The following is a 16,372-nucleotide window of genomic DNA, read 5'->3' as shown; positions in this document are numbered from 1 at the left end:
AGCTAACAAATGTTGAAAATGATTTTTTTTAATTGACTATGAAATTGAATTGAAAAACTAATTTTTTTTAATAAATCTGATTGTTCATTGGGTTTGAAGTGGTATTGCATATTAACAAGTCGTTCGCAGCCTGTGTCTACTCTCTCATTCAAGCTATGTATTAAAGTTTTTTTTTTGTTGTTAATAGGCAGATGGGCAGGGGCAGCTGTCCCAGGGTACGTGCGTGCATTTCGTCCTGTAAATTTTTTCGTTGTATGTGAGGTATCTTTCAGTTATTAGGCCCTTTTTTCGGGTGGCTAATAAGCGTGCGGCGAATGGTCGATGGGCGAAAATAAGGGCCGAAAGTAGGTGCACGGCACTGGTGCGGTGGATGTTGCGGGGCCCTGGTGGATCAGTCATCTCCCGCATTTGGTAGGGTAGGAACAGAACAGAACAGACCCGATGGCTGGCAGGCTGCAAGGCAAGCTGGCATCAAGCATTCGTTTCGAGGCTTCAATGGGGTTCGCGTCGAGCCAATGGGATGGATTGTATCTAAGAGTTACAATTCCGTCCGCGTAACTCGCGAGTTACCACCATCATTCATAAATAATAAAACTGTAGTCGCGGTTCAGTATCGAGTGCGGCTTTCGACGGTGCGCACACGTCGGGCCGCGTAACTCGCGGATTCTTTCCCAGTTTAGTTAAGAGTTTGTTACGAAAGAAATCATCGAGATATATAAGAACTGTTGTCCGTTATTGGGATCTGGATACTATTACTTCAAAAACGGATAGAAGGCTTGTGCTTCGATTGCGCCCTTTTTTGGTGGCTTTCGGAAAGGGTCCTTCATCCCCTACATCACATCTCCGTTCAAATTTTCCACCATGGTCCTTTTCCGTCACTCGGAGTCTGCGCACGCTATAATCGACACGACGGAGGGTGTGCCCGACGGTGAAGATTCGCCAAGATTATTGCGGATGTCACCCCTTCGGCATAGCCTCGGCGCGCATTCTATCACCACCAACAGCTCGCTGGATGCCGATATCAACAACAAAGGTAACTTTACCATCTCTTTCGACAAATTGCAATTCGAATTTGAAAAATTCGCGGGAACAGATTTCAAATTTCAAACTGATACGTATACACATTATTTTTCACCCTTGTCGCATCTGCTACTCTTCTTCCCCTTCACTCACGTGTTTAATATTCTTCTTATTTATAATAAGAATAGAAATGTAAAATCAAGCAAATCTACCAATATTTAAAACAATTTAACTATCATCCATCATTAATTAAGTTTTTACTAATTGCATTAACGAACAAAAATTATAAATTTCATTCATTATTAATTAAAAAACAAAACAATATTTCACAAACTCTCAATTTCATCAATTGTAATAAATGAAGACTTCATAAAAATGAAAATAACAGTAAACCCATGTGCTGTTCACTTTTTCGTTTTTTTCCTACCTGTCCTTTTCAGACCCTTCCAAACCACGTTGCGTCGCTCATGTTGTATAACCGATGAAGCACAAATCGGTTATTTGTATAAACGCATGTGATTAATTAAGTCCGATTACTCATTTTGTTATGAAAGCAAAATAACAGTAATGACGATTTACTTATTACACACTTAATATATTCATAATTTATGCGACGTCGTTTACGCAATGATTCATATTCAATAATCTATATTCGAACCGCAATCGACCACATCCGAATAATTACAATTTATTGTCGTCTGTTTACTCGTGCTTTGTTTTTTTACATCTTTCTTACACATCTTAGAAAATTACAATTTTTTTGTTACTATGGTCTCATTTTACGACAAAAAAATCATTGTTGTATTATAAAACAAACTAGGACATTTAATATTTACTTAAAGTTTTACATTTGATAACTACAAAGAATAATACGATTTAAACTGAATGAATATCATTAGAATTGAAGTAGTAAAGTTGTTAAATCTATTATTGACATACACTAAGTGGTAATATCTTATATAAACAAACTACTGTAGTATTTAAAGATTTAATTATTGACAAATAGACTTTTTATTATAGCAAATGAAAATTGTCAAAATATCCAAATAAATCGCAAAAATAAAGCGTTAATTAAAAAATGCTTTAGGTAAAATGAACAAATAGAAACTGTCGTTAAAACTCAACAAAACATGTAATGCCAATCGAATGACTTCTAGAAATAGGATAACGATCTCTAAATCCGCTAATTAAGTGCAGTTGTTGTATTCATAATGTTTGTTCGGTTTATGTTTTAGTAGCACTTATCCACCGCACATGCAGTAACTATTAATGCTAAATGGACGGTAAACGCAACGAGAGTAAAAAAAAAGAATTAGACGGACGATAAATATAATATTAGATTTTCTCATTACTTGAAGTGCACTTTGTAAAGCAATAAAACTGGTTACTATACATATATTTTGTTTAATGAATCAATTCATTTTCTTTGTGAAAATGAACTTTTATAACAACAACATCAACAAAAAACACCGTTGCTTTGCGGAAAATTAGAGCATGCTTTTTGTTTGACTACTGCAGATGAATGGTACATTACCGTCACATAGTTTAATCAGTCGTTATATGAAATAATTCTAGCGCAACAACAAAGCAAACTGTATTTTTTTTTTCATACATATACAAAAAAAAAATTGTGAAGGGAAAAAATAGCATATAAAGGTTGGTTATGGTATTTCATCCATGCTCTTTGTAATAAAGAATGTGTTACACTTCAAAGGACCATTGCTCCATACGCTCGAATGCGTTCCACTGATCTTGACTTGGAAACCATCGAAATTTGATTTGCGTCTACAATTCTTCACTTTTCCTCCACCTCCTCCACTTCGCATTTTGCTTGATTGCAAACGGTTGTAATTTCATTAAGAGGTCTCTGGCATTGTTTGATATGGAATCAACTTCACCTCAGCCACTTCACTTTGATTGAATTAAATCCACTAAAGCTGCTTTATACAAAGCTGAGCAATTGCACGGTAAACGGAACCGAATAAATTAGAGTACCAGAAAGAGAGAAATTGATATACATATATATATGTAATACACAGTTTTCACTTTTTTAATTCTACAATTTATAGTAGAAACGATCTGTGTAAAGTGAATTGCCATTAAGTTTCTAATTGAATCGTAAATGTTCTGGAGGCGTCTTCCGAGTGATACTTTCTGTTTTTACTGAATCTCTTTGTTTTTTTTTGTTATGGGTTTCAAGCAACTTCTTCTTGGTTATTATGTAAACTTCTTGTTTTAAGTTTTAAGTGAATTGTTCGAAGGTGCATGCAGATTCCGTGCATTATAAACAACATCTCGACAAGTGCAATCGTTTATTGGATTGGATGTCTGCCGGTCCCAAGGCCAAGGCATTTTGTTATTCCCGTCTTATATTTCGCAGATTCTTTAACATCGCTTCAACAGTCATATTTCAACAAGTCTAAACGTAATAATTCATATTTTTTTTACAATATTGTAATTTTTATACAAAATTATCAACGAAAATCTTTAATGATAACAAGCAAATAAATTGTATTTAAATAATTTCTATAAGTAATCAAATATTAATACATTAAATGAAAAAAAATAAATAAATATATTTCTGTATTTGTAAATTTTCTGATGAAATTGGATTTTTAATAAAATTGTATACACTTTACATTAAGATTTATTGTAAACTATACTTTGTTTCGAGATAATCGCTGTGATAAATGAAGTTGTGATATTTATAAAGGTCAATGAGCTACGTCTTTAGTTTTCTTAGCGTTTATCACATTGCATATTAGAATCCGAATATATAAAAATTCTTTACTAATTTATTTATTTTCGTAAAGTCTATCAATTTAATAAGTAAAAATAATTTAGTATATTATTTAATTAATTTATAAAATAAAATCTATAATCGATTATTTTTGTTTAATTGAATAATTAAATTGAATAAAATAACTTTGCTTAACTTTCAAAATTGAAGATTAATGAAAATTTAAATTTGATTTTCCAATTCACTTGAATAAGTCAATAAAAAGGGTTAAATTCTTTCTACGTATTTCGTTGATGTTTAACAAAATTTGATTTGAAGTTGAGATATTGCAATTCTTTATTGGATGACTACGTACGTCTCCCAAGGACGTATTGTAGTATGTTGTTGTTATTTCTTTAACGAATTCCATCGGTGTGCATTTCGGGTAGGACGTGACCCGTACGAAACGCTCGTATGCCTTGTAATTGTCGTACGATCAAAGGAACCTCTGTGTGTTAGCTTGCTTGCTTTCTTCATGGTCATTAATTAATAACCAACAATTTAGAAACGCAGCTCCTGCTCCTTCTTCGGTAACACTAAAACAGAGAAGTGAATGCAAGTCAGATAAGATAATTGCAAAACGTGAATGCCGTTGTTGTTGGTCAGTCTGCTGCTTCTGGTCAAAGGAGGCCAGATGTGATAAGCTAGTGCCCCGCGGGCAGCCGATAACCTTATCAGCGCTTGGTGCATTTCTTCTTACAGCCGCTCTCTCCGTAGTTGGATAGAATCGAACATACATGGACTAACTACTGTAGAATATATTCGTAGGCTGTGCACACAACAACGTAATTCAATTATGAGATTGATATGAAAACAAATTGAAGAATCCGCCAAAGCAATTAGTTCTCAAGTGCGATAAATATTGCATGATCGAATGAATGTCCGGTTTCGCAGCGTGCGGAAAAAGCGATGCATTGCGAAATAAAGCAGTGCAATTTCGTACTGTTTTAATATGGCAAAACCGGTACATAAATATAAGCCGAGTCTCCTCCGTTCTGCGTTCATCACATTTTCCTAACGCACGTACGCATATCTCGAAAAGAAGAAAAGAATGGAGAAGAAAAGATATGGAGTATGTTTTCCGAACAGTGTGATCTTTTGTTCGGCTAGGTGAAAGGTCGCGTTCGCAATTAACTCGACTACCAAGAATATGAAGCAAATAACAAACGGAACAGATATGAATGAGAAAAAGCAACTTAGATCCTGGAACCAGCGTGTATGTCCTTGAATCTTATTGATAGGAAAAATCTTCAATTTCAAATGGCGAAATTATCTTGTATGTTTGAAATAGACGTTTCTGGAGACTCCGGTGCCACCGAAACCCTCTATTTATAATCGCGAAACGGAGTCATGCGCTAAATTGTGATATTCTGTTTTTGAGTGTAGTTGAGGTTCTCTTCTACTTATTTTTCTTCAGTATCACGTCGACACAGGCACTGGAGTTATTTTGGGGCGCAGCATTAGCTATGCATTTGACCTTTTCCATGCAGTTTTCCTCCGTTTTCTTGGCTTCGAGGACGCCGGTGTATCTTCCTTCTTTCTGCTTGCATTCATCGCAGATACAGATACACACGACCCATTGGTATCACATACAGGATGTTTTTGTTACTCTTATATTGATAAATCTGTGATGCCTCCACTTGCAGTTTTACACCCAGACAGGATGTTTCCGTTTTTTGTTGTTGTTGTTTTGTTGCTTCACTTCTTGCATGCAGGATGTTTCTATTTCTACACGTGATCCAGTGAAAAATCTTCCATTTTCATTAACAGTGCACCAAGTCCGGCTAAGATAGTGCGCTATTAATAGTTCCCTTGACTTGACTCTGCCACATCCTTCTTCGACAAATCTTCTAAAATAATAAAGACATTCAGTTACATTATAACTCATAATGCGAGAAGCATCTACAGCTTATTAAATCTTCTATTTATATTCTTCTTTATACTGATATTCTTACTAATCTTATAAAATTTTAAATAATTACACAACACAAATCCAATTTAGAAATTCTAATTTCAATCCATGACATATTTTTTTCCTCAAAAATTAGTACTTTATATTTGCAAATAACTATTGTAATTCAATAATCATAATAATTTATGAAAACAATTTATAAATGCGAAGTAATATTTTTACATTCTTCTTCAAATTGAGTCACAAGTATTGATTATTACTATAATTAGTTAAGTCTTTTACATATGGAATGACAATTTCTGTTTCCTATTTAACAATATTTCCACTATGAGTCAAGGCTTTCCTGTAAATTATTATGCAAACGAAACGTATTTATATGTTGTTTTCGAAGTTTTTGTTATCTACGAACGCGTGCGTAATTTACCTATCTATTTTTTGCTATGATTTTACATGAATTTGCATCGACGTTGAAATCCATTGCGTTCTTCGATTTGAAATTTTGAAGGAATTCTAATATCCAAGCCCATCGTATAAATTGGTTGATTATCTCGAGAAGGCCTTCAGGTACCTAAAAAAAGGCAAAGTAAACATTAATTCAAAGAGGCGTGTTGTAAGAAGATATACCATAGTCGGATGGAATATTTAGAGGCATATCCTAATGTGAATCATCTCGAAGTAATGATACGTTCAGTATTCACTTTAGAGGAAACAACCAAGGCTAGTTCCTTGGGTGGAACTTCCTCTTATTATTCCTGTCGTGGCTGTCGCAGGTAGAGAGTCGCATCCCCGAAAAGGCCGGAAGTCGATTCTAAAACAAACGCTCATCCAGCTCGTTAACCTTCGAGACTTTAAATGCAAACTAATGTCTGAATCCTCGGGGCTCCGCTCATAATCATTAACATGTGCAACTTTTTTTTTTCCTTCTTCATCTTCTGCTTCTCTCCGACCACCATTTGTCAAGGCTCCGACATCCGATACCTTCTCGACTGGAAACAGAAATAACAAGAAAAATAAAAACACAATAATATGAAGAAGAAAAAAAAACAAGAAGCCAAATGGAATTGTAACAAATTTCTCGGATCAACTTACACGTTGCTCTTTACAAATGTATATTCAATTCCTTTGAAAACTCGTTCCACAACAAGTTATTAATATAATATTCTAACGTTCCCAAAGTCAAATCGGAAATGGCTATTAAAGCTTCGAATATTCATCAGTTGGGAAAAATCTACTTACAAATGAGGTGAATTTTAAACCTGTTATATTACCAAAGCCTTGTTTCCATCCATTGAAATTGTTAGTTGTAAATACCAAGATATTCCTGAAGTTGACTTATATGTTTAAGTATGCCCTACATGGCGTCAAGGTGTAAGTTCTCTCATACCGCATATGCAGAAACTGGTATGCTGTAGTAATTGCATTAAAAATTAATAGCATAATTACCAAAGCAACGCAATTACTCCGTCAAGAATTATGCAAGCACTAAATTGGTGATTAGTAATGGAATAAGAGATGAAGAGAGAGAAAAAAAAACACACACACCTGCCAATGGAAAAGTGTAAATATTAATGATTAAGCGCAGCAAGGAAAAATACTTTAATATTTAGAAAGTGAAATGTTTCTTTAAGATGTTTATAATTTAAAATAAAAAACTATTTCAGTAGCAATTTAGATTTACGAATTTCGAATGAGAGTTTATTGTATGGTCATAAAATGTTTTTCTTTATATTCATTTAGAATTCTGCGGTCTTTTGTAAATATTATAGTATAATTGAAGCTCGCATATGGAAATCGGCTTCTGAGAAAATCCTTGTCTCGCTTGAATGATTTAATTGGAAAATCCTTTCGGCATAGCTTGGGTATGAGGTCACCTTTTAATATCTTCCAATTGGAATACCAAAATCGCTTTGGTTCGTTGCAAAGATTGGCTGCAACTGTTGTTTACAATCGGCAAACGACATTTATGTGGAAAAGGTTATGGGAACAGAGCAGCATGTCTCCAGTTCTAGTTTTTCCTCCTCCTTCTCCACCGATTCCGACTAGCAGGAAGTAAGTTTGTACGGTTTTCTCGCGGTGCTCTATTGGAAAGGGAAACGTAATTGACGGTTTGAAGGCATGTGATTTCATTGCGGCTAGCGTTACTTAATGATTCAAATTAACGTTTTTCAATTGTTCTGCCAAGGCATGATCGCAGCAATGGTCATGTTATGTGATCCGTCGATTAGAATGGCATTCTCTGGATGAAAGAGGAGCAGAGAAAGAGAAAATTAGCTGGGACGTGATTGGCGTGCAATTGAGAGCTGACGAGCAGAGAACAATTCAATTTAATTAGCCTCCTCTTGATCGATTCATTTATGCTAAATGGTTACAACTTGTCGTACAATTGAAGATGTAAATGGCGAAGCTAATTTGCTTCTAGAAATAATAAAGAAAAGAAAGAGGAACGACTCAGAATGAAAGAGCAGACGGTCAAGCAAAGCAAGCAAGCAATCAATCGGCGGAGGTGGGATGTCTTCTCCTATGAATTATTCATGCGGCAAAGGTATTACGGTTCTATGGCCGGATATTGACATAATACTTCCGACTGGGAATGTGCGGTTCGTTATTTGTGTGTACACTCGGCTCGTGTACTGTTTACGTTCAAGAAACTGGGAAACTAAAAAATAACTGAAGAGAAGAGTATAACAAGAAGTGATAATAAAAAAAGGAAAGAAATTGTGTTTGCTTCCGTTGTTTATTTAATCTGAGGCCTCCGAGAGGAAAATTAGGATAAACATCACTATCTGTACTAATAGAAAGAGGAACTGGGAAGTACGTGGTTCAGGATGCTCAACCATCGGACCTTCCTGGTAGATAACAGACGCAAAGGTAAATGAAACAACACGACAAATAAAATCATTCTTTCGAAACATAGTATTTTTTTTATTCCAGACGAAAGGGAGGTTTATACATATACATAGAGTCTTATTAAACATTCGAAATTCCATTTCGAACTACAGTAAATTTTCGAAAATATCGTTACAAAAAATAAAGTCTCAAAATATCTTTGTCTTGTTAAATCATTCATTTTTTCCTTTGTATAGTCGAAAAAATAGTTATAAAAAAAAATATAATAACAGAAGTTAACATATTTGTAAAGTTATTTAGAAATGCAAACAATATTGAATGAATTTTAATTAAATTTTTTTATAAAATATATTCTCCATGCAATCGTCGTAGTAACACACATATATACATATATTTGTAGTCAAGGGGTGAAATCAATTGACGGAAGGTTTTCCAAGTTATAGTAGAATTTCAAAAAATACAAACCCTAAACACATCTTCTATAAACGTTGTTAGTCATCGTAAACCTGTTTCAGTAAGCTCAAGTTGATAGAACACTATTCTAAAGAACATCAATCATTATAACATCCATTTAATTAAACACCATCTATACTTCTATTTATTACATATATTATGATGTTACTTTTGTTTTGAAGAAATCAATTTTGCTATTATCTGCGTGTATGCCTACGAGTACATTTAGAACTGGGAATAATAACTACGAGTATCTAATTCTATTCTGGATGATATGATCATCGTAAATTCGTTATTTTTTTTTGAGCTTCTGAAAAAATAAATGATCTGTCGGTCTCAGAGCATAATGATACATTTCCTGGGACCGACACGTTTACATCAAGATAATCTGTAGAATAAGTGAAGTTTTTTTTTTATGTAATACTGTTGTAAGAGAAATAGCTTTGTGCTATTTAGCCTATGGTTTGAAGAACATCTTTCATGCTGATGTGATCGATGTTAAGAGAATTTTGTATAAGATCTTTGACCTTGGAGAGAAGCTCCAGAATTTTGACATTTTTATTGTAAGTATAATAAATGTTAGACCTGGTTTCGTCCAAGTGATTTACTCCATGTTGGTTAGCAGCTTGCTGAGTGGAGCCTCCTGTACCTGGGCTGTTGCTGGGGCTTCCTGCTCCGTCTCCTCCTGATCCAGCTCCATCCCCTGCTCCAGCTCCATCGCCAGCTGCAGCACCTCCGGATCCGTCTCGTTCTCCTTCGCCCGAGCCGCCTGCATCTCCCGTTCCTTCGCCATCTCCATCTCCAAAGCTAAAACCAGATCCTGGTCCTCCATTTTGCAGCCCACTGTTAAAATCTGCATCATCTTCGTCGCCGTCTTCATTTCCCTCTTGATCATCGGCATTGTCTTCATCGTCTTCCTCTTCTTCCTCCTCCTCTTCTTCATCTTCCTCTTCTTCTCCGTCATTTTCTTCTCCATCATCTCCACCACCTTCGCCATCTCCATCTTGACCACCGTTCCCATCGAAACCGTCACCTCCACCGCCGCCATTATCGCCCTCAAAATGATCATTACTAATGTCATCGCTGTCAGAGGAGTCGGATATAAAAAATTGATTTATATAAATGAGGTTAGCGTTCTGCGGCGGCGATTCCCCGTTCTGCCCAATGTCGTCTTTGGGTCCGTTCAAGGGCCTCATGAGCCTCTACTTCGTTGCACAGCTTGTAAACCCCAACACTTCCACCGGCTCTGCTACCACGTTATGTTTCTCGTTCGTCAACACAAAGCGGATGCGGAGGAAACTAGCACCGAGCATGCCCCCGAAAACTCGAATATTGAGCAGATTCCACAGCAACTGCACCACCTCCACCTAGTTCTCCTTGTCACGCAGCGATCGATCGATCCCCGGGACTATACTCAGGGTGATGCGTTTTACTTGATTACCAGAAAATGCAGACCACAATTATAATGCAACAAAATAATTACGAACGAACAAGAAATAGTACAAGTTCTTCACATTTTGCATCAAGATGGCGCTGTAAATACACCACACGTTGCCAAACGTATTTCAACTTCAATCTAACATTTTAGTGTCTTTTTACATAAACTTCATTACAAATTGTATACCAAACCAATCAATTGGATTAAAATAAAATAATAACAAGTAATATAATATCCGTATTGAATTATCTTCGTATTAGATGTGCGTCAACAACGTTGCAAGATGTAACTCATGTCAAAAACACTCTCACTCTCCTTTGTTTCTTCTTCCCATGTTCCCGCGGAAACGGTGTATGTGAATTATTAATATTTTATTATACATATAAATAAATATGTTTTCGTGTTTCTCGGAAAACACTTTCTCTGTTATGCAATTAAGTGAATTAAATATGTGTGGACGATCGCAGCGGAGCGTTCACAATGTGCGTCGCGCGTCGTGGACTTGCAGCTGGAGGATAGAAGAAATTCCCTAAAGTTAACGTAATAAATCAATTTTAATTATGCGATATAGATGCAAATCGCGAAATGCTCTCCTTTGTCGCGGTCAAACAATAGGGCCATTGTTGTCACCGCTTTTAATAGCCTTCAACAGGCTTCAGTATGTACGACAGTCAATACACTCTCGCTTCCCTGATAAAACGATGTTTGGTTTGCATGCATATCCTTCTCAGGTAACATGTCTTTTGTCCGGGAACACTATCTGCGCGAAGGAAGCACAAAGGCACCACTCGAGAATCACGTATTACCATTCCGAACTATTATTTTTTAAAAATTCCAACTTCCATGGGGATGACATAACTTTCTGGACGTACTGTATATTCAGCTTCATCGATTTTAACAAATTTATTGCATCCCCATTTGCGGATATGCACTTGCGTCATCACTCACCTACATAAGTTTTCTCGAATCACATTTCAGCTCCAATACAATGCCAGACAAATAGATCAAATATTCTCGAGTCTCGAAATAGAATCCCTTAGACGTCTGTCTGCATCTAAATTACCCTTTTGAAAGGTTAAGGCTACGTCGCATTTCCAATACTTAAAATTGATTAATTTCTTTTATAAGTAATGCACTTATATTTGAAAATGTATCATATTACTTCAATTAATTCTAATCTCAAATTATGAAATATATATATAATTATAAATAACGTTTACTGTAATAGTCATACAAATTAGTATAGTCATTAAATTAATAATCCAACTCTTGATTTCATTATATTTTTAAGGAAAAAAAAAAGTCACGTTATTTCATCTTTCGGGTGGAACATTAAAATTATGTGTAAATTTGATTTCATCTTTATAACAATTGTTTTTTTTTTACAATTTGTCCTGTGAAGAATTTTTAGAAAGTAAAAGTGTCTTAATATTTAGTGTTTGAAATGCAACGATTTGCAAATAATTTTTTTTTAGTAACGCAAAAGTAAATATGCAGATCAGAAATGTCGCCACCTAATGTATTCCAAACGGTTTACAATTCTTAATCCAAACAAGTTTCGTGAACGCTAAGAAATTGATTATCGGCTCCTTTGATTTATTCCGGCGCTCCAAATCCCGAAGGATCTTTTGCATCACCAGTATCGACCTTTCGAAACGTCATAGTTGTGCAAGCCGGACCAGGTTGCAGTTCATTTAGTCAGTGTTTTTCTTTTCTTTATTATATATACTTTGTACTTTTGGAACGTATGTAAATGTGTGAAATTTGAAGCGTGCTGCGTTAATAGAGACGTGAACGTTTGTGGAACGAGATTCGGTTTTATGTAAGTTTGATGCATATGTCATGTTGTTAGAGGGGAGTAGAGAGGCGGAGGGAGCCTACCAGATATTACCATTTAGAGTGGGCTTTTATTGAATAAAACATGTGTTCATTACGTATAGAGAGTTTTATGTATGTGGGCACATCTAGGCTGCTGCGGGTCTACAATATATTTATTTACCACAACTTTTATTTTTTTTTATATAATATATTAAGGAGGTCCCTTATCACCAGCATTTTTATCTGTGCTGGTCACGATAAAACGCCCTTTTTACCACGATTACATCGAACGAAAGAAGTTCTTCTCCCTCCGTCTATGCCTCACATCAACATGACTCAACTCAACCTTTTGTTTATCTCCTGTTTACTATTTATAGTTTGCCTCTCTGTTATCATTTTAAACTTATATTTAATGCCGGGCTATACTCGGACGCTTACACTTCATGTGCAGCATCCACTGTTTAGTCTACTAATTATTATTGCTATCTATTTTTACACCCACGCTTCGTTAGGGCTGCGGCCCGGCCTGCCTTCGGGCTTTTCGGAAAAGTCCTAAAAGTCTCATTTGAAACTCTTGTCATAATCTCTAGTTTCCGAAACACAAACAAACCTGACCTTGCGCAAACTTATCTGATTCATTCGGGGAACTGAACGTTATTTATTAACTTAACTATTAGATGGAAATTAGTAATAATTTATTTACACAATTCACGGCTAATTGTTAGTTAAATAAAGTCATTAACCACTTGTATAAAGTTTATTTTTACAATAAATATTAATACGAATTACATGACAGAAATTATAATTTTCGATATTTCGAAATTTAGGTTGTTTATTTTATTTTCATTTCTTCCAAGTCCATAGTATTATTTGTTTTTATACAATCTAATCTCAAGTAGTTAGTTTTTGTATCATTTGAACTATATTTTTTTTTATACGATTTATATAACAATAATAATTGTATAAAGTATTATTAATAATAACTGGGGCAATTGATTTAAAAAATATTATGAAAAATACTGTTAATGTATTCTTTTTAAACTTGGTAAACTAATGATTTTGAAAAGAAATATTGCGTTTTTTTCATATATATGTAATTTAAAAGTAATATGTTTAACAGTTATATGTGAAAGAGGTAATCGATCAGTTTGTAATGTAACTGTTGGAAGAGCGAAGTAGGCAGACCTAATTAAAAAATGTGTTACGCATTTCAGTAACTGTTGTGGCTATTCGGTTACATTTGTTTTCAATGTTTTTCTTCGTGTTCGTAGAGGCGAGCAGAGGAACGGACGACTATTAACGCCAGCATATTGTGTGTGTATTCAAGTATGCTAGTTGCGGCAATATTTGTTGTTTCACTTAACGTTAATTGCTGGCAGAGTGGAATTAAGCCAGAATTAGCGGCGTTTTTCCCACACTGAGTGGGATTTGCTCAGCCAGTGTCTGCCGTGTTAACAACGAAAACCAGAGATTGACCAGTTTTTGTTAGCGAAAATTGCTGTGATGATCCCTCCACAACAATTTTCATTTTCCCAGTGGTCTCTGTTGACTGCTGATCCAATGAGCTACGGTCCTGGATCTATTGTTTACGTTCATCAAGCCGTATCAAAAGAAGTGGTCGCCTGTTGCCTTTTGACTCGACGTATTCAGTCGCATAGTATTTGTGAGTAGTGAGCCAGTAAACGCGACGACTGTCGATGACACTTAATATATCCATCCGATAGTGATTATGATTCTATGTGAGCCATTACGACGCATTGGTATGCCTTTCCATAATCCTTTAGGAAGATCTCGCGCGATTCCGCGAACTGCTGAAGCAGGGCTGGTCGTCCACCCTACTTGAAGTAATTGCTGTATTAGTCATCGCATCATTTAGAAGATGCACTTAACTACTGGTGCCTGCCTGCTCCTCCTTCCTTCATTGCGTCGAATCCGAAATTAAGGTTGCCGAAGAAATGATTCACGAGATGCACGCTCTCATTACAAATACATTCAGTAGGGTCTCGCAAACAATTGTTTTGCTCCAGCAATGCGCACCCGAAAATATTATACTGTAGCCGCGCGTGTTCTAAACATTCTATATGGTCTCTGTTTTGTGTGTTTTGCAGACTTGAGCAGTTGGAATGGAAGCATTTCGCAGAGTTGGAGGAAACTGCGGCGGTGCTGCGCCTCGCTGAGGGCAACGAGCGCCCAAAATAGTCCAGAGCCGTGCAGAGACGCACTCCTGGATAACCAGAATCAACACATTCTAGTCAATTTACCCCAAATGAGTGTCCTGAGCACATCCAAGAGGAACAGCATGCATGAGGTGATCCGGTCCAAGCTGAGCCGGATTCATGTTGGCCTCAGGAAGCGCAGGGCTCTGTCCGTGCAGGAGGTCTTCCACAGTCCAACGCATGATCAGCCGACCTTCTACGTGCCGTCGCCGAACGACAAGGCCAACGATTCAGGATCGACATCCTTACCCTTAATCGACTGTGATTTGCCGGAGAAGCAGAACCATCGCAGCAGACCGAGGTCTCGCCATCGCGATATCATTGCTCCGAACCTTATCCATGACCATGGTTACCACAGCTACGAGAGTCAAGGATACGACTCTCTACCTTTTGAGCCGGAACCAGACTATGACGAGAGTCCGTGGACGCCGCAGCAGAGACCCTGCCAGCGGCGATGGTCTGTCGTAGATGGTCTTATTCGCTTCACCACGTCTCAGCAGCCGAAAATGCCACCTGCGGGTAACCACGACTCCGGCCCACCGTCCATGCAGTTCCATCACGAAGCCAAGCCGACCATAGAAACTGTAATGAACAAGATCCCCAAGGCCAAGCTCATACCCGGTAAACACCAAGAGCACCGCGCTCGCTCGCATTCCCCAGCTAAAAATAAGACGACAAACAAGAAAGACACGAAGTCTACTCCAGCCAAAGATAACGCACCGAAGAATTCTAGCGCTAAAGTGGTGGCTTCGAGGAGTCATTACGGCTGTTTCACGAGCAGCGAACAAAGACCGGAAGTCACACAGAGCTCCGACTACGATCGGATAAACAAGCACCACAGGCAGGTATGCAACATTGTTCGGATATTACGATTACATTTACACTCATAATTAGTTCCACGTATTTCTCCCATTGTTCTCTAACGCCGTAGAGCCTGGGATGCGTACGATAGACATGCAGAATCCTTATTATACTTGAATTTCTCTTTCATTTCATTAGCAGGAATGGTTGGAGGAATTGGAGGAGGCAGAGGAAGAGGAGGAGGAAGAAAGCAAATTCTGTACGTTGCCCAGAGGAGGCGGCAGTTCCTTCACCATACGACAAGTAGCTTTCCAGAAAGGTCCTGGCTTCAAAGCTTTAGGCTTCAGCATCGTAGGTGGTCGAGATTCGCCCAAAGGTAATATGGGAATTTACGTGAAGACCATATTCCCTAAGGGTCAAGCTGCTGATGGTGGAACTCTTAAAGAAGGTATACAATTATCCATAAACTATTTGTTAAATGCTACCTTCACTTGACTATGTAATCTACACTAATTCTCTTGTATCACAGATATGTAACAATTGTTTTCTTGTATAGGTGATGAAATTTTGGCGGTCAATGGGAAGGCAATGCATGGCGCTTCCCATCAAGAGGCTATTTCGGTATTTAAGCAGATCAAGAGTGGCCAGGTGTTGCTGCACGTCGGTCGCAGGATGTCGAAGAAACGGCGCGACAAGATCCCTCCAGCTCTGTAATTGCCATGGCGAGCTCCGCAACATTCCTACGTGCTATGTCTCTATTCCAAAGATTATCAACTTAAAGAAGAAGCATAAACAAAGAAAGATATTCTAAGATGCAATTAAACTTGGTTATCCAATTATATATGTAATTATTAACAAACAAGTAAAAAAAAAAACAAATCTATATTACAATAATTTTTTATAATATATAATAATCGATTTTTTTATAATATTTTTATAATATTATTTTGTGTATAAGCCTATATATGTATATATTTAATATTGATGTTTCTTTTGATATTCAAACAAACGAGATAAGAAAAAAAATATTAACACAAAAAGCCAACAACTGAGTGAATTATGTTATAAACAATTGTTAACTCTGATTT

General features: G+C 36.7%; 1 protein-coding gene across 4 annotated transcripts; it reads left to right on the top strand.

Annotated features, from left to right (window-relative positions):
• The first annotated feature begins 539 nt into the window (after positions 1–539).
• Positions 540–16,129, top strand: LOC108560578 (regulating synaptic membrane exocytosis protein 1-like). 4 transcript variants are annotated; one of them, XM_017918196.1, is made up of 4 exons: positions 540–1,033; positions 14,376–15,328; positions 15,486–15,732; positions 15,841–16,129. In XM_017918196.1, exons 1-4 carry the CDS (start codon positions 862–864, stop codon positions 15,996–15,998), a joined length of 1,530 nt encoding a protein of 509 aa, XP_017773685.1. In that variant the 5' UTR covers positions 540–861; the 3' UTR covers positions 15,999–16,129. The 4 variants fall into 4 exon arrangements, with proteins under 4 accessions (XP_017773685.1, XP_017773684.1, XP_017773687.1 ...); XM_017918195.1 differs by having other exon boundaries at positions 15,483–15,732; positions 15,841–16,128; XM_017918198.1 differs by lacking the exon at positions 540–1,033 and adding an exon at positions 13,698–14,006 and having other exon boundaries at positions 15,483–15,732.
• The last annotated feature ends 243 nt before the right edge of the window (positions 16,130–16,372 follow it).

This window comes from Nicrophorus vespilloides, unplaced genomic scaffold, assembly GCF_001412225.1.
Source record: "Nicrophorus vespilloides isolate i.1.1-1 unplaced genomic scaffold, Nicve_v1.0, whole genome shotgun sequence".
NCBI classification, from domain to species: Eukaryota; Metazoa; Arthropoda; class Insecta; order Coleoptera; family Silphidae; genus Nicrophorus; species Nicrophorus vespilloides.
The sequence above is the reverse complement of the archived record's forward strand: the minus strand, read 5'-3'. Positions and strand labels throughout refer to the sequence as shown.